Source organism: Esox lucius, chromosome 18 (genome assembly GCF_011004845.1).
Source record: "Esox lucius isolate fEsoLuc1 chromosome 18, fEsoLuc1.pri, whole genome shotgun sequence".
In the NCBI taxonomy this organism is placed as follows: Eukaryota; Metazoa; Chordata; class Actinopteri; order Esociformes; family Esocidae; genus Esox; species Esox lucius.
Genome location: NC_047586.1, coordinates 11,718,078 through 11,738,041, shown reverse-complemented (window position 1 = coordinate 11,738,041; position 19,964 = coordinate 11,718,078). Strand labels below are relative to the sequence as shown.

Genomic DNA, 19,964 nt, shown 5'->3' with positions numbered 1-19,964 from the left:
TAATGAAAGGATGTTATTATCAACAGTACTCCCATAGTGGGCCAGTAAAAGAAAAAAAGATTTGAGCGTCTGCTAAGTGACTTCAATGTAAATGTAAACATCCAGTCCAGATATGGTATCAGCTCATCTGCCCTCTTGTCACTAACCCCTGACTATATTTACTAGACAAGCTGACAAAACACTCTGCGTGGAATTAATTCAGCACATGGGGACAACTCATTATAACGGCTAGTGAGTTGCAAAGTGCACATTCCAGCAACAGCCCCCGACCAATTAGGGTTCATCTGTTAATTGACATGCTGTTTAACTCTCTCTCTGTCTATCTGAATGGATTTTCTTCTTCCATTCATGACTTCCCATTGAGTCTATAGAGAACCCTCCTTCTCCAAGGATTAATTCCTCTGTAATAAGCACAAAGGACCCTGAACGTCATCTCAGAACTTCATTAGAGGCGCTTTTCCCGAGAAGAATGGATGGCAAGCGGGTGAAATAGGGCTCTTGGAGACTAGAGTGTTCTAGACGGGGATTTTACTCTGTTGCCAAGCTACATGTGTTTGCAGAAAGCCTTTGTCATTTTTGGACTGTTTATGAAGCTTATAGGAAAGTTCATTTCTCACACATATCCACTGTACATACATAAAAATAGGAAATAACTTGTAAATGAGCACATTAATCCAATAGTTGTTGCAGTGTTGGGTGTGGCTGTACTATATTGCGGTTCTCTTTAAGCTACGAGGAGTGGCTTGATTTGTGGTTTGTACTAAACACTGAGAATGTTTTTCTATGGATAAACTGGGCAGGACATGTGTTTTAGATTAATGTGAATTTTTATGTTGTATAATATTTAAGAAGTCTATAAATAAATATGGTCCAAAATAACTTCAGACATTGTCCAAATATTGTTTATTATAACGCTAAGCTCAGTTTCTCATTATTTTCCCAAGAACTCTGACCGGATCGAAACGTCTTCTGCCTCGCCCAAGTCGTCTAATAATTTGGCTGAGTGGTGCTTTTCTAGTTGGTCACAGTTAATGAAAACCCCACGAGGTGGGCATCAAACCACAGATCTTTATCTAATCTGACAACTGTTGGTTATGTTGGCCAGCAGTGTGGTTCTGAGTATGAAGTGAGGTTTTGGGATTTGCCTTACTTCATCTTTTGCACTATTTACCAGATCATATCCTACACATACATCATACCATAGAAAAGGCAGATGGTTTCATTGGTCCAAATTGTTAGAAGTACATGATTTGGGAGAGGGAAAGGCGCGTGGGTCTTAAAAATAATATGCACGACTAAGAAAGATTATAATTGCACATGTAAAACTAATGAAATATTGAAGTATGACATTTATGTATTTTTGTTATATAGTATTGAATATATTTCTTTCTCGATTTTGGACTAAAATGACCTGTTGCTGAGTAATGTTCATATTGTCATTGATTCAGGACTATCTGAAGCAAAGGCACCCACAAAGCAAGAGGGGGGAGATAAAGGGGGGAGAAGGACAAGCAGTTGTCCTTCTCCCCCCTTCGACATTCGACTAAGTTTAGATAGGGCAAGTGATTAAAGTTGTATATGCGCTAAATTGTAAAGATAATTAAAAACAATACTTACAAATGAACACGTTCAGGGTTCTGAGACTGGTGCTATGAAAGAGTATCTTATTGTGCCGCTGTTTTTGCATTTCATGTTTTTTACCAAAAGATTAATATAAGTATAAAAGATATAAAAAGGGTTGTACACTTCTGGATCTGGATCAATCTACACGTTTTAAAGTTGGTAAATGTATGGTACAAACAGTATGTTTATAGAAATCGACCATACAAGCATACATCCTTATACATTGGAAATCAACGTGGCATGACCCAAATAATGCAAGCCGTGTGTGAACAAGACGTGACTGGCACAGTAGTTGGCCTTCAGAACAATAAATGATCTGATCTGGCTTGTTTAATACGGCATGCACAGAGACGATCCAGATGACCCGCGGGCATTTGGAAAAGGGATATGCAAGAAAAGATTTGGGGAGCAGTTATTACCCATAACCCCTTTCCAGCAAATCCTTGTTTTCATGCTTTGAAACATGAACATGCTGTAACAGGGTTAATAACTCCCAGAGCCGATAGCTTAACTAGGCAACACTTTATTATGATTCATAGAGGGCATTTGAACAGACTCAAGTAGCTCAACATTTCTAAAGCAGCTGCAATTTGTTTTGTAAACCCAATAAATGCTGACTCCAGCTTGGCACATTATATACCCAAAATAGGAACTTGAATCTCTTCACTATCAGTTCTTGAGCATAGAGAGAACTGAGAATACAGTACATTCTCTCAGTGACATCCTCCTTTACGTTTCTTGGCAACATTTATAGGTTGACACTGTCTTTTTTTTAAACCGTCTTCCTCTCAACTCTATCGGTCTCTTCCGATCTAGGAACACTGGCCAAACAAGTCCATTATTTTTCCTTATAAAACATGTAGGATCAAAACTAGGATGGCTTTCCAAGCGCACACCACAGTTTATATAAGAGAGACAGAGTGGATCCCAAAGGTTGTTAAACTTAACTGGAACACTCTCAAGAACTGTTAAGCCCTATTGGGCAACTAAGAGAGCCAGACTTAATCTGGGAGGTCCCCACTGGGAGTTCTCTTTGAATTGTAACCTAAATACTAGCTGGGTCACTCCTCATACACTTTCAATATAATGTGGAAAGGTTGAGTTGACCTAGCTATAGAACAAAGAGTGAGTCGGTTTTACCTCACTGCTCTGCTAACCTGAATCCTACTGAGATTAAACTGTTTTATCGATATTCTATCTATTCTCTCTTGCCACTGGAAGAATCCTCCACTAGCAATATTGCTTCTTCTGCTGCCAACAGGTGTGATAAAAGATCACCACATAGAAAAGTTCCTGAGGAGGTGGGTGATCGTTACTGTGATTGTCAGAGTAATGTGTCATTTTTCTAACTAGCCATATGGAGAGTAATGTACATTCAAAACAATGTGAAGTATACTGTAATTTGGAACAGAATCATTTGTTTGAAAATATATTACAATCTTTTATACTTCACGCCAGCAGTGGCCAGAGGTTAATCAACAGAATTGGTCTATGGAAAGTGTGAAAACATACTAAGCTACGGACCGTAAGGTTTAGATAAACGGCCTGTTAAAAATCTACCCTTTTCAAATTTTATTATGGCAGTGCTTCAAAGCTTCATGCATTTAAATGACAATTTTCCCCCCTTACAGTTATATACACCTTTCTCCACACTTTATTATTTATACACTATTATTTTTATTGTGATATTAAAGTATGAATTAAAAACAACACGCTTGGTGGGACAGGGTGATGTGCCATTTTGGGTTTGCGTCAAATGTTCCATTCAGAGTTCCATTTAGTTTCAAAACACATGAAGGCTGCTGAATCTCCAGAGTGTTTTTTGGCATACTTCAAAAGGAATTCAAGTTGGGCCTGCCAGCCTAACGTACAAGCTTAATTTGTGTAGCGCCGGGCATATTGTTGTCCCATGCATGCGTACACTGAGTAGCCACGCTAAACAGTTCTGTTCAGTGAGATGGCCTGATCTAGGTAGGGTTCCGGTGGGGCCATTCACCTTGCACTTCCTAATAATCTTCAGTGGGGCGTAGAGACTTACGACCAATGAAGACATTTTGTGTATTTTCAATATATAGTTTCATTTCCTAATTCCCTAGTGTGGTTTGGTCAGTAGGTAAGTGAGGGAAAACGCATTAAACTCTGATTCACTGAAACAATATGTAAAAAAAGAAATTAAATTGATTGGCTACTTTCTACAGGCAGGCATGTCACCATGGCATGCTTCTCCAAACGTACGCGGTTGTGTATGCTTTATCTCAGACAGGCCGTCGTTGCAAATGAGAATCATTTCTCAACTGGCCTACCTGGTTAAGTAAAGGTGAAATAAAAAAAATGTAAAACACTGCTGTGATCTCTCAGCTACCTACAGCTGAATTACAAGACATAGAAATGTGAACCCTCTCTTTCATCCATCAAAAAACGCAATGTTTTGCAGATTTTCAGCAGATCAGATGTCAGCAGATTGAAGGAGAGTCCTGCCCAGCTCATAGAGAGTTCCAAAATATTCGCATACAAAAAGCAAATGTGGATTAAAAAATGGACTGGATGTTTGTTTATGTTAACACGGGGAAATTGTCGGGGTACCACACTACAGCGGTTATCATCTTATATTAATCCCATTCAGCCTTTCTAATAATACACATTTCATTTAAATTGGGACTCTAAAATCTGCATCTTTTTCTTTCCTTCCCAACAAAGTTGAAAATGAATCAAAACCTTCCTTTTTTTTGGAAAGGAAAGAAAAAGGTGCAGTGGTCTCTTAATTTCTTCCGGAGCTGTATGTACACCCTACGGAACTTCAGTTATTATGGTCCTGATTGAACAAGTTGGAAAGGCCTGTGTAAAATTACATAGATATTACACATTGAGTTAACCATCTAAGCTCTGGCTATTTACCAACAAAAAAGACTTGAATCTTCATCCAGGAACTTTTTTTTTCTTTAATAATTATCCCGACATTTGGTTTCCAGACAAACACTAAGGAACAAAAATGTGACCGTACAAAACAAAGGTATTTTGGAATTGCGTCACAAAGCTGGCGATACCAAAACTTTCCCCTAAATCTAACTCGAAACTTTCCATAGGCATATCGCCTCCGTGAATGATTACTCATTTTGAAAAAAAATTCAGAACAGTGACTTTACATCAGTCTCCTGTTCAAGCCTGCTCACATGCAACTTCCCAGGTCTGATACATCAGTGTCTACAGTCACCAAGGCACCTATCCTAATAGCCCTGACTTGTCACATTGTGCATAACCTTTTCTCACACACTGACAGACTCAGGCCTGGAGGATAGGAGGAGAGGCTCTGGAAGGACTGATTAATAACACTGTTTCCCAGGGTTGGCGGTAGTCTGGATTGATGTTAAGAGAGAGAAGAAAGAGTCTTGGCAATTAGGCAGAACCATGGGGGGAGTGGAACATGCTGATGGGAGTTCAGTTTCTCCTCACAACCACATCACACATGCACACAAATGTGCGGTCACACACACACACACACACACACAATGTGAAAGACAAGATGGTCCGGGAGGATCCCTGAGAATTTCTCCAGGGGCTGCAAGTATATAAAGCCTGTCAGTCTATAAACAGTCACAGAGGCAATGCATCCAGGCAGGTACATGATAGACAAATACCATAGACCTCTTCCAGAACCATAACATTTAAATATGAAGATTACAGTATGTCTCAGAGGCATACCCTTAGAGGTATGTCAGGGTAAGTCACTTTGTCTCAGAGACATACCCTTAGAGGTATGTCAGTGTAAGTCACATTGTCTCAGAGACATAACCTTAGAGGTATGTCAGGGTATATCACATGTAACAGATACTCTGACAGTTCAACTGGTATGGAAGTAAGCCTGTCCAAAATCAAAGCTCAAGTCCTTGTTTTTCCCAAGAACTGATTTTCCTACTGCTTAAATTGGTCTCAGGCCACTCTCCAAATGTCCAAAGAAATGGCTTTTCTCAAATTACCAGGACAATCTCTTAATCCATAAACTGAAATAGACAGTTGCTTAAATGAGTAGAGTATAACTGCAAAGCAAAATCCCAATGTGTTACCTAAGACAGACTAACAGTTTTAATATTGCAGTAACTACACATTCTCCCATTAATTGTTCATCTTATGGGACCACTGATGTAATTCACTGTGAAGGACTGAAGACCAGGTTTCAAGTGAACCCAGATGTAGTAGAAATTTGGGATTTCAATTGAAGAACTAAAAACACAAGTGAATTTCTTCAGTTGCTTCAGATCTGAAAGTGTATATCATATCAATTTAACCATATCATTTAATTCCACAGATACAAATGTAAAGGATGGCATTTTGTATCCACCTTTTGGGAATTGTAATAACATTGAGACTGTGTAATAGACTTTATTTTACTCAACCGGTCAAATAGAGCAGCTTTGGTTTGTGTAGATAAACTCTTGTCTAGACGGCTTAGAGTAAATTTGCTTACCGGCTAAACAGAGACCAAAGATAGTCAGGAGGACCAAGATGTAAAGGGACACAATTGCATATTTTATAGCCGACATGGAGTTCAGGTGGTTGCAGCAATTGTCTGTCTTCCTTCTTCTCTTGGCAGAACCAGCTGAAAAGAAAACATCTCTTTAGAATTGGTACATAAACATATACATGTGAGGGCTAGAGATCTGACATGTGGTGCTATGAGGATAAAAGGTACTGGATAAGTTAGGATGATGAAAAGGTCCTGTATATTAAAATCATGCCTGACTGTGATCTTAAAGACATGTTACTTCACATTGTTGTGGTAATCTCTGATCCCACATGGCCACTTCATTAGTTCCATCACTCCCCGCAAACAATTGTATTGTTGTTCCGTTAATACTAACGCAGTGAGTTGGCAGCTTTCACTCTCCACTTGGCTGATTTTCTAGTCAGCATGAGAATCAAAATAAAGTTTGCATGTCTGGCATTTTGGTCAGCGATCAATTGGCCGTTGCTGCACCAGACATCGAAGGGAACGCCACACATAATAGCTACAATCAGTCATTTCACCACGCTGTCCAGGTCAAACGTACGCAGGAATTCATTCAGATTAAACTGTCATCATGGCTTTCCAGTTGGGGGTGTTTGTCTGTGTCATGTGTGCTTGTGACAAAGCAGTTAATCTCAAACTGTTGTTGAGGAAACATTCAGTGCTTGTCAAATTGTCCCAGAAGTCACAAAGGGCATGAGTACTCAGGATAAGTTATCTGATTGGCCTGTCAATTCCACAGTGTCTTATGCTATTAGGGTATGAAGCACATTGTCACATTTGAAATAGTCATAAGACCAATCGAAAGACCAACAGGAAAGTATTACACACTATCATTTTATGTTCAACTAGCCACAGATTGAAAATTCTGATTTTGGTGGATGTACTGTATGACAAAACAAGGCTGTGCGCTGCCTTCCAGGTCTCCCTCTCTTTTTGTCTCCTTCCAATCTCTGTTTTTGGAGCACATACTGTAGCAAAGTCACAGAGCCTTTTCTGGAAGACAAGGCCCTCAACCTATTTTCCATAAACAGTCCTGCAAGCTCTGCAGCATGGTTTCAATTGTACCAAGACGAGTGATGTCATGTCAGTGGAGACAGGCGCTGGGTCTGGATTGCACACATGTTGTGGCTGCAGACGTTTTGTGTGAACAATCAGCTTCCAAAAGGGCCCCTCCAGGAGAAGCATCACATCCCACTAGGCTGAGCTCCATGTTGAAATACACCTTTTCTTAAGACTAAAGAAAACACAGCTGTTTAAAAGAGTTCAAATACATGGAACGTGCTGACATTTACTACATGCCTTTGCATAGCCAGTGCAAATGTGGGCCTCAAGTTTGTTGATGTCCCTTTTTGTTAGTTTAAAAAAGAGAGCAAGCCTATTTTGGTGCATATTAGACCAAATTTTCCACTTATGCTTAGTGTTGTAGCATTACAGCACCTAGAAGATTATTACCTGAGCTTCTTTGGCTGGAATTGTCCCTAAATCACTTAACCACATGTCAAATGATCAAAACACTTGACTGTTTCCACTATTTTGAGCATTAAAGAATAGAACTTCTACTGTTCAAAGAAGTTCAGGAAACTTTGACCAAAACAAACTGTCTGTGTGTTGCTACAACACTAAAAGTATGTGGCAAATGGTGTCTAATGGGTAAAAACAATACCCCTTTAACCCTATAAGCACAACCAATTGTGTATGTTTTACTAATTTGATGCTTAATATATCATACGAATTGTACACAGCAAAATTAATATACATACATACACCGATCAGCAGTAACATTATGACCACTGACAGGTGAAGTGAATAACACTGATAATCTCATACCTGTCAATAGGTGGGATATATTAGGCAGCAAGTGAACATTCTGTCCTCAAATTGATGTTTTAGAAGCAGGGAAAATGGGCGAGCGTAAGGAAGAAAAGCGGTGAACCGGCTACAGGGTCATGGGCAGCCAAGGCTCATTGATGCAAGTGGGGAGCGTAGGCTGGCCCATGTGGTCCGATCCAACAGACGAGCTACTGTAACTCAAATTGCAAAAAAAGTTAAGAAAGGTGTCAGAACACCCAATGCATTGCACTTTGTTGCGTATGGGGCTGCATAGCTGCAGACAAGTCAGGGTGCCCATGCTGACCCCTGTCCACTGCCGAAAGCACCTACAATGGGCACGTGAAAATCAGAACTGGACCACGGAGAAATGGAAGAAGATGGCCAGGTCTGACGAATCACGTTTTCTTTTACATCACGTGGATGGCCAGGTGAATGTGGGCAATGTTCTGCAGGGAAACCTTGGGTCCTGCCATTCATGTGGATGTTACTTTGACATGTACCACCTACCTAAGCATTGTTGCAGACCATGTGCATCCTTTCATGGCAAAGGTATTCCCTGAAGGCATTGGCCTCTTTCAGCAGGATAATGAGCCCTGCCAAAAAGCCAAAATGGTTCAGGAATGGTTTGGGGAACACAACAACGAGTTCAAGGTGTTGACTTGGCCTCCAAATTCCCCAGATCTCAATCCAATCGAGCATTTGTGGGATGTGCTGGATAAACAGGTCCGATGCATGGAGGCCCCACCTCGCAACTTACAGGACTTAAACGATCTGCTGCTAACATCTTGGTGCCAGATACCACAGCACACCTTCAGAGGTCTAGTGGAGTCCATGCCTCGACGGGTCAGGGCTGTTTGGCGGCCAAAGGGGGACCTACACAATATTATGCTGGTGGTCATAAAATGATGGCTGATCGGTGTACATTCATACATACATAAACACATACACATACAAGGGTGACACTTCTAGAGTATTCTGAAAATGAGTCACATAAAGCTAAGAGCTATAACTACATTTTCAGTCTATATTCGGCCGATAGAGATTGCTTGCCGACAGGCATATGAAATGAGATTGTACAACTGGAGGGCATATTACACGCAGGGCAGACCCATATTGGATATATGTATGGTACAAGTACAGTACCATGTTTTACACAAATATGTGCACGTTATCACAGAACATACTGCCACTAGGGGCAGTATGTCAGGCATATAGCATTATAAGTAAAGTTTTGGAAATCGCAGTCGGTGGCTGGGAGTAAAGGCCAGCAACTCAGAGCGCAATGCTTCAGAGATCGAATCACAAAACATGCACAATAATTTTGTTTTGTACCCTTAACCTTAACCACACCTCAACCACACTTGAAGTGTTATCTAACCGTAACCATTTCTGTTGACTAAGCTGACCCCTAACCTTAATCCTAACCTTAACCACACCTCAACCACACTCAAAGTGTAATCTAACCGTAACCATTTCTGTTGACTAAGCTGACCCCTAACCTTAATCCTAACCTTAACCACACCTCAACCACACTCAAAGTGTTATCTAACCGTAACTATTTCTGTTGACTAAGCTGACCCCTAACCTTAACCTCAACCACACTCTGAAAGAAATATGGTAGAATTACCATATTTACTTATTTTTTATTCAAAGGTGTGTAAACATAAGCTGACAGCAGGCAGTGAGAGACTGACTATTTATAGAGGAAAGGGAGTAGAACAGCTACAAGTTGAAAACATTCCTGAAACATTAGGACATGGAAGATGTAATGCTATGTTGGACACAACACTAAAGAACATAAGTTAATGTAGATTTAAGTGGCTGCATGTTAGCCTGAATATTTAATAGGGGTTGTGATGGCAACAGCATCTTTAAGTGTTTAAAATAACTATGTGCTAAAGTTCAGGCACAGATTATTTCGGCTGGACAAGAAGAGGAAAACTGAATTTGGACTAATTCACTTTCAAGCCTTTCCCACCAGCCCGGCATGTTGGAGGTCATAACGTGAGAACACTGTACAGTAGATTTGTTCAGCTGCACCTGTCCAAGTCTACATTCTCACACACACACACACATCATCCTATAAGCACTGCTCGCTGGGTGAGAGAACTCTGCAGACCCCAGGAGGTTTTGGGGTCAGGAGTCAAATTTCACATATTCATCCTAGCAGTTACATGCATATCCCGTACAAAGGGCGTAACTAAGTCGGGTCAAAGGGACTCAGCTTGCATCACTCCTTGAACTGAAATATGAGCATATAGCATATGTAGGCACTAAATTAGTTCGCACATCAATGGCGGAACTCAAAGAGAATGTTAATATGCTGTGATTATAGGCCTTTCGGGAACTGTGAAGGGGCAAGGATGTACAGTATCTCACAAAAGTGAGTACACCACTCACATTTCTGCTAATATTTGATTAAATCTTTTCATGTGACAACACTGAAGAATTTACACTTTGCTACAATGTAAAGTAGTGAGTGTACAGCTTGTATAACAGTGTACATTTGGTGCCCCCTCAAAATAACTCAACACACAGCCATTAATGTCTAAACCGCTGGCAGCAAAAGTGAGTACACCCCTAACTGAAAATGTCCAAATTGGGCCCAATTAGCCATTTTCCCTCCCCAGTGTCATGTGTTAGTGTTACAAGGTCTCAGGTGGGAATGGGGAGCAGTGTGTTTAATTTGGTGTTATCGCTCTCACACTCATACTGGTCACTGGAAGTTCAACATCGCACCTCATGGCAAAGAACTCTCAGAGGATCTGAAAAAAAGAATTGTTGCTCTACATAAAGATGACCTAGGCTATAAGAAGATTGCCAAGACCCTGAAACTGAGCTGCAGCACGGTGGCCAAGACCATACAGCGGTTTAACAGAACAGGTTCCACTCAGAACAGGCCTCGCCATAGTTGACCAAAGAAGTTGAGTGCACATTCTCAGCGTCATATCCAGAGGTTGTCTTTGGGAAATAGACGTATGAGTGCTGCCAGCATTGCTGCAGAACTTGAATGGGGTGAGGGGTCAGCCTGTCAGTGCTCAGACCTTACGCCGCACACTGCATCAAATTGGTCTGCATGGCTGTCGTCCCAGAAGGAAGCCTCTTCTAAAGATGATACACAAGAAAGCCCGCAAACAGTTTGCTGAAGACAAGCAGACTAAGGACATGGATTACTGGAACCATGTCCTGTGGTCTGATACTGACACTTTGGGCCCAATTTGGACATTTTCACTTAGGGGTATACTCACTTTTGTTGCCAGCAGTTAAGGCATTAATGGCTGTGAGTTGTGATATTTTTAGAGAACAGCAAATTTACAGTTATACAAGCTGTACACTCACTACTTTACATTGTAGCAAAGTGTCCTTTCTTCAATGTTGTCACATGAAAAGATATAATCAAATATTCGCTAAAATGTGAGGGGTGTACTAACTTTTCTGAGATACTGTATATATGATAGACAGGGAAACATATTTACCATCTTCACACAGGTTGAGCTTTGATAGATTCCTGCCATCATAGCCCTCTTCGTAGATGGATCCGTTCTCCCTCTCTTCGTATGTACTCAAGTACATGGCCTTATTCTCCATTCCGGAACTGTAGGGGGGACAAAGAAGATGGGTTTCAGGTAATCAAGGCAATCTGCAAGAAACCGAGACAAAAAAGCTGCAAGAAAGTTTGTCGAAGTCATCCACGGCACAGAGAAATAAAGCCCAAAATGTAATAGAAAGCACCCGAGGTTCATCATCTTGACAAGCAGATCACAAACCTAATGGGAAAAAATGATGTATCCCCTTCAGAATACATTTGCCACACAATACCAGAAACCTGACCAACACTCCTTTCATTGTAATGACAGTTATTACAATCAGGCTGTTTTACGATCTGGCAATCACTATCTCATCAGTGCTAAAGGAACTGGACAAGCACTCTTCCTGGTTGGCCTGCTGTTGTTCCAGTTCTGGACTACTTGGATAAAGTGATCAAACATTGTCTTTGGTTTAGATTAGATAAAGAATAAGACTTAATGCACTACTGACTGGACTAACAGATTCAACTCCTTCAAGTACAGCCATGGCTTAGTGTCAAATCAAAACCAACATCACCATAACACTCGTGCAGTTGGCTGTAAGTATGGAGAAAAGTATCAAACTGAATTGTGGAACTAAGGCCTTGGGTCAAGCACTGAACCTCTGTCTCTTATCAAATCTCCACAAGTATTCTTACCCATCTACTACCTATCTGTTCAGCAGGGGTACAAAACCTACATTTTGACTTGTGTCTTTTAAAAAGCTATGGCAAACTTGGAACCTAATGCAAGTGGAAAAGGCTGAATTATATTAATCCAGCATGTAGAGGACCCCAAGCCTCCTATGCTGCCATCTAGTGCCATAAATCCAGCTGTTGTCTATGACATAGAGGGAGAACGAGAGCGAGAGTGAGAGCGAGAGAGAGAGAGAGAGAACAACAGCAAACATTCCTTTCTGAACAGCTGTGTGTTTGTGGAGAGAAAGAAAGAGGGTGCAAGAGATAGAGAAACGCTTCACCAAATTCCTGGTTCACAGCACAGGCAGACACAGGACCTTTCCCTATATGAACTGGTAGCAGCAAACTAGCAACCAGGCCCACATACAATACCTTAATAATAGACAAGATCCGGGGTAGAGATGCCTGTACATTTACAGTGGCTGAGAAAAACACTGCAGTTCGTTCTTCAATTGGGTGAAGAACATTAATAACTATGTAATAGAGAATTGAATGTGAAATACAGAGAGGGAGAAAGGACTGTTGAACAAAGTCATTAAAAAGAGCTCAATCTGAACGTTTTCATTACACAGAGGAGTGTCAGTTGACATTTTTGGGTGGGGGGTAGACACTGCCATTACTGAACCAGGCTGCTAGGAAACCTGTGTGTGATCCCCACCACTGATCATTGTCACCGCATGAAGGACTCTGAGAAAGCACATAATTTCCAGTGCCCAGGCAGACATCCTGCCTTCATTCACATCTCGGTTTGTAGGCTCCCACTATATTTTCCCTGGAATTGTACAAACCTTCCAATGCTATTGGTCTAACTGGCGATGAGTGAGGCTAGTGATGTCTCCTCAAATACTAAAACAAAGTTGTGAGCATTCCCAAACTTCATGAGGTCATGCCGTATCATGGAAAAGGCCAATGGAGACGACGGAGCTCTCCATCCATCATTGTGACAAAAGCCTACACTGATTTGTGTTTGTGACTATGCCAATGTTTGCCTTCTCTCTGCCAGCCAAGGATGTCTAAATAGACCAGACTATACCAACACAGAGAAACTGCATATGGATCAAATTCAACCGATTTATTCCCAGATTTTCCCAGACATGCCTCAAGCAACATCTTATGCCCTTAGTAACCCATACCCTCTGGCCTAGTCATATTACCTTTGTACATGTATTTATTGGAAAACTATGTTAAAAAGTTTTATTCTTGGTTCCAACAGTGACTGTTGAGCCTATAAAATACTATTTTCTGAACACACCCATATGTAAAACCAATTGCCCACAAACCCCTGCCCTGTTACCTCTATGCCCCAAACCTAACACTCATACTGTATACCAATACCCTAATACAGATCAAGTAATAATGCACCTATCTCCAAGCCATACATGCGCTGCTGGTTCCTCATCCCCTTTTGCCAATGCACCTTGTCCATATTTCTGGTCTGAGCCCAGTTAGCAACTTTTTTTAGTCCTGTATTCTCCAATTCACCATCTGAATTCTAGGTCCATATATTCCTTGCACACCACAATTATGTTATTTGGAATTAATTTGACTGTATAGTTGAGTCATTTCATAGATTAACTCATTGTACAGTGATATAACACGTTCCTCAGCCTCATTCACTTTTTTCTATCTCAGACTTGTTGCCAAGAAAAGATCAAAATGGATAATAGAAGTCCATCCAGACCCGCATTCTAATTTTGAGAAATGACCTAGGAGCAATTCCAGTTAACTGCCTTGTTGGCTTGGGAGTTTTCACTACCAGGCAGATGTTCTAACTGCGGGCTACCTTCTTCTAGCCATGAATCTTTTAGAGAACACATTAAATCCTTGTAACTTTTTACTGTATTAATTTTTTATTATTATTCCAATGTTAAATACAGTGGATATAAAAGGTCTACACACCCCTGTTAAATTGCCAGGTTCTTGTGATGTGACCTATAACGTGAACAATTCAATTGAAAAAACAAACTGAAATCTTTGAGGGGAAAAAATAAAAAACTCACAATAACCTGGTTGCATAAGTGTGCACACCCTAAACTAATACTTTGTTGAAGCACCTTTTGATTTTATTACAGCACTCAGTCTTTCTGGGTAGGAGTCTATTAGCATGGCACATCTTGACATGGCAATATTTGCCCACTCTTCTTTGCAATCTGAGATTGCATCTCATGCGCACAGCCCTCTTCAGATCACCCCACAGATGTTCAATTGGATTCGGGTCTGTGCTCCGGCTGGGCCATTCCAAAATGTTACTCTTGTGAAGTGTTGTTTTTGAGTCAAACATACCTTTTGGAATTATGGCCAAAAAGTTCAACCTTGGTTTCATCAGACCATAACACATTTTCCCACGCCCATTCATATGAAGAATACAGGAGATTGTTGTCACATGTAGCACACAGCCAGTACTTGACAGAAATTCCTGCAGTTCCTTTAATGTTGCTGTAGGCCTCTTGGAAGCCTGCCTGACCAGTTTTCTTCTCGTCTTTTCATCAATTTTGGAGGGATGTCCAGTTCTTGGTAATGTCTATGTTGTGCCATATTTTCTCCACTTGATGATGACTGTCTTCACTGTGTTCCATGGTATATCTAATGAATTGGAAATTATTTTGTACCCTTCTCCTGACTGATATCTTTCAACAATGAGATCCCTCTGATCCTTTGGAAGCTCTCTGCAGACCATGGCTTTTGCTCTGAGATGCACCTAAGAAAATGTCAGGAAAATCCTACTAGAACAGCTGAACTTTATTTGTGATTAATCAGAGTCACTTTAAATGATGGAAGATATGTAATGACTTCTATTAAACATGAGTTTGAATGTGTTTTAATTCTAGGGTGTATGTTTGCCTTTGGAATCTGTAATTGGTGTTTGTCAACATACAGACCAAAGAGATGTTGATGAAAATCAAGGAAGACATTTTAAGCTGAAACAACTGAGCACTGGTAAACTCAGCAATCGCTAACAGTCTTGTAAGCCAAGGAAAACATCTACAATGGATGACCAAAGAATGATCAACCTAATGAAGACAAACTCCTTGACAGATCTGTAACACTTCCAAAAAGGTAGGCCTGGATATTGTACCCACTGCTAATTGCAAAAGACTTCACCAAGAGAATTACAATGAATAAACTGCAAGGTGCAAACCACTAGTTTGCCTAAAAAGACAGCCTGCAGAGATCTGGAAAATGTTAATGTGGACAGATTAGACAAGGATTATCATGTACCAGATGTGATATCTATTGGAATTTCCCCACGATCCACAGCATATCAACTCATCTGTGAAATATGGTGTAAAGAGATTTATGGCTTGGGCATGTACAGTGGCTTGGTCCTGCCACTGGAACTGGTTCAATTAGCTTCATTGATGATGTTAACTGCTGACAACAGCAGCAGAATGAAGTAAACAGAAACAAATTGTCTTCTAAAGTTCAAGCAAATGCCTTCAAACTTGTTGGATGGCTCTTCCATAAAACAGCAAGACAATGAGCACAAACATACCGACATCTAGGGAGTTTTTACGGGCCAAAAAGTCAGAATTAACGCCAATAGAATCCATGCATTACGTTTGCTAAAGATAAAACACGAAGAAAATAGACTTTAAAACAACTACAGACGGCTGCAGTACAGGCCTGGCAAAGCATCACCAGGGAAGATGCTCAGGGTATAACGGGGTCGATGGGTGAAAAGCAGAAATTACTTGCATAAGGATATGTGATCATATATATATTGAACATAAGTGCGTACATTTAAAATAAATTCACCAGTCTCAATTATTCTTCGGATGCCCTGAAAGACGTGGTCTATGTGCATAAAGTGGTATTATATCTAAAATTTAAAACCAATATGTACACAAATCCCCTGCAAGGAGTCTATATCTTTCACTGTGTATTTCTTCCGGATGTTTTAGGCTATTTTCAGACAGAAAAAGTGGTGAAACAGAGGACTTTTTTTCACCTGGGGGTTTTTGGCCAAAGAGCAGTAGGTCAGACTCAGCCCAACACTGCAGCACCACCTGTGCTCCAGAGGTGGCGGCTTAGACCGCTGGACAACTCTAAGCCTCAGAGCAATCAATATCTTGACTTTGTAAATGTTTCATTTTAAAAAGCTTACTGACACAATAATTACAGAGGGCACTGTATAATACCAATTTCTACAACGTTCCCCCTACTTTAGTCTACATGAAGTAGTTCACCGCACTCTAGTTTAGATGAAGTAGTTCAACATACTGTTGTCTAGATGAAGTATTTCATACTGTTGTCTAGATTAAGTAGTTCAACATGCTGTTGTCTAGATGAAGTATTTCATACTGTTGTCTAGATGAAGTAGTTCAACATACTGTTGTCTAGATGAAGTAGTTCAACATGCTGTTGTCTAGATGAAGTAGTTCAACATGCTGTTGTCTAGATGAAGTAGTTCAACATGCTGTTGTCTAGATGAAGTATTTCATACTGTTGTCTAGATGAAGTAGTTCAACATACTGTTGTCTAGATGAAGTAGTTCAACATACTGTTGTCTAGATGAAGTAGTTCAACATGCTGTTGTCTAGATGAAGTAGTTCAACATGCTGTTGTCTAGATGAAGTAATTCAACATGCTGTTGTCTAGATGAAGTATTTCATACTGTTGTCTAGATGAAGTAGTGCAACATGCTGTTGTCTAGATGAAGTAGTTCAACATGGTGTAGTCTAGATGAAGTAGTTCTACATACTGTAGTCTAGATGAAGTAGTTCAACATACTGTAGTCTAGATTAAGTAGTTCAACATACCATAGTCTAGATGAAATAGTTCAACATACTGTAGTCTAGATGAAGTAGTTTACCTTATTCTAGTCTACAGTAGATAAAGTAGTTCACCTTGCTACAGTCTAGATGAAGCACAATGTTTACTTTACTCTAGAAAGCTTTTTTGTTTACTAGTGTGTTTTTTTGTGTTAGATGGGTTTTAAAAGAACGCAATTGATTTCATGAAATGTCGTCAGTGCCCACGCCGATAAGATCCTTTTGATCTCACAGCTGAGTGGACTTTCTCTGTTGAGTGCACGAGGTCGGTAGAGATCAGCAGTGCGTGTGGTCTAAGAGGACTCACATGAGCTGAAATATTTATGGAAAGACATCCTGAGATGCATCGATCCGTTTGGAATTTACGCATTTTCTAGTTAATTAACGAGAGGACAAGTATAGTTTTTTATATGCATTTTCTTAGTATAATTTAAACGAGTAACAGACCCGTTAGTTTTTGCATATCAGAGCACAGGTGTAAGTGTATGTGCCTATCAAACGCTATGAGCCAACAGGTGACTTTTAAGATAATTGTCTAATTTTAAGCAAAGTCATGATGCATAAATACAGACTATTATAAGATACGGACACAGGTGAATATAAAAAGTGTGAATGGATAAATGCGTGTCAGTTCACTTTACATCAAATACCATATAGAACAGGTGGCAACAGACTACAAGTGATGCAATGACCTAGGCTACATGCAAAACTTGTAAAAGTTTGTCACTCACCTTGTCAAAGTTGTTTAAAAGTATTACAGATGCAAATGCCTTGTGCGCATTTTTCCCAATAATATTTCAGTAAACCTTTTCTCTCGATCGTCCCTCTCTCGGTAGATGGATTAGTGCAGCGTGGAGCTAGTGCGCTAGCCAGTGATGCTTGGGTGAATAAATCCCTTGAAAAACGTGTAGTGGAGTCATGCAGACCAGCCTACAATCTGACGAATGCCACTGCCTGTACAACTCTGATTAGAGGCGTTGTTACCTCATTTTAAGTAGTGTCTTGTTTCCTTACTTCTGCGCCTGGGACAGGGTCCAGTATTATGGTCCCAAATTTTTTAAGTACATTCCGTACAAATGCGCCCTCCACTGGGGCTTGAGGCAAAGTACATTACAGCAAGCCTTAGTATTCTTTGGTCTGTATTATTATTAATCGCTCGAATTTTATACATTACAATATACACATTATACAAAAACGAAATAGTAAATTAAACCACAGACACAAACATTGTATATTAAATCACAGAAAAAAATAGGTATGTACAAACAATAGAAAAAGCGCACCCTATCTATCAAAGACTACTGTCCCTTATTTTCTATTGGCTCATTGATAACACCTAAGTCCTGATTTATCCAAAGAAAATGTCTTGAATCAGTGTAGCGGCTTACAAATAAACATTAGCAATCTAGAGACCAGATCCCTTCATCACTCTAATTAACTGTAGGCTGACAGCAGCTGTCATTCTACTACGTCCTAATTTGTTTGTGAGAAATGTGATATGTGAAGCTGATATACATCTAGTATTAGTATCACAGTGGCATTCACTACCTGTAAAATGACCTTCAAACCTGTAAAATGTTGTGTTGTTTCTCTGTAGCCGTGTATGGGAAATCCCTCTGCTAGTATGTCTTTAAAATACATAGTTATAAAGAGATAAAAGTGTTTTAAAAAATCTATAGTAATAATAATAATAATGGAAAAAATAACAGTAATGACAGTAGAACAAATCAAGACTAGTCATCATTGAGTATTTACATAAATATTTACAGTGTGTCTGCGTGTCTGTTCCTATAGTTGAGTGCATGAAGGTGTGTGTTTGTGCGTGTGTGTATGCTTAGTTGAGCAGAGTCAATGCAGGTGGTCAGAGACGTCAAGTGTTCAGCAGTGTCATGTCTTGCCAATTTAAACTGTCTCACGGACTCTGGCTAAATAAATTCTGCATGCTCTCATTCTGCATCAATAAGTGTTACAGCAACTGAGCCACTCGCAACCAAATGGATCTTCGAAAGGTGGTGAGGTCATCCCAATATAATTGGGGGCACATAGTTTGGACTCCAAGTCATTAACTCAGCAGGAACTTCTTAAAGATCATTGTGGACTTTAGGCACCCAAGCCATGATGTGTTTACGTTGCTGATATCTCACAAGCAGAGACGGTTGAGAATCATCATAATCAGGAAAGAGAGACTGAAAAAAAGATGTTCCTATCGTTAAACTGCCGAATGCAGTGCACTCTTATCTGCATGTACAGACCTCAGCTTATTTGCATAAAACATACACACTCCAGCTTATTCACGTACTGTCACCATGCACACACTACAGTAAATGAAAAAATAGATCCCAGCCACCCAAGCTATATACCTTTCTCTATACCACCACAGGCGTCACATAATGCAAACAACCAAGGGCGTAGGAGCTGGGTTGGGCGCAGATAAATTGCTCTCCCTCCACAATCATAAGAACACTCCAAACATTTTAAATGTGTCCCCTCCAGTATGAAACTCATACCCATGCAAACCACACAAGTTCACAGCAATATTATCCCTTGCAGGTGGCTTGACAACGTTTGAGATTTTTTTTTATTTCAGAGATAGATGTGAAAAAAGGTAATAGTTATCAAATGTCATCCTAGATTCTATACACACTCCTACAGTCCACACTCCACACACTTCAAATTGCACCCTTCTTCACACCGTGTTCTCCCTCTAGTCCATACTAGGGGTATCCAAGTCTTGCCAAGCTAAGGCCAGAGCCCAGCTTGTTTTCTGTCCTACATCATCATACATTGCATACATTGCATCTGGTGTCCCAGGTGTTCATTTATCCCTGAATAGGAGGTTCCAATGAAAAAAATGGAGTAAAACTAGATTCGGCCAGAGTTGAATACCCCTGAAGTGTATGTACCTGTACAGCCTCGTGCCAACAGGTCCCTCCTCCCTCGCCGCTTTTGACTGTTCACGTGACCGGCCATT

At 40.3% G+C, this 19,964-nt stretch overlaps 1 protein-coding gene across 2 annotated transcripts in view; it reads right to left on the bottom strand.

Annotated features, from left to right (window-relative positions):
• Nucleotides 1-18,016, bottom strand: part of scara5 (scavenger receptor class A, member 5 (putative)) — a 50,371-nt gene extending 32,355 nt beyond the window's left edge. For both annotated transcript variants that reach the window (XM_010882563.3, XM_010882564.3), the window contains exons 1-3: nt 17,725-18,016; nt 11,434-11,552; nt 6,086-6,217 (exon numbers count right to left, since the gene is read on the bottom strand). In XM_010882563.3, coding sequence (XP_010880865.2) covers nt 6,086-6,217; nt 11,434-11,545 — 244 coding nt within the window. In that variant the 5' untranslated portion in view covers nt 11,546-11,552; nt 17,725-18,016. The remainder of the gene's footprint in view (nt 1-6,085; nt 6,218-11,433; nt 11,553-17,724) is intronic.
• Between the last annotated feature and the right edge of the window lie 1,948 nt (nt 18,017-19,964).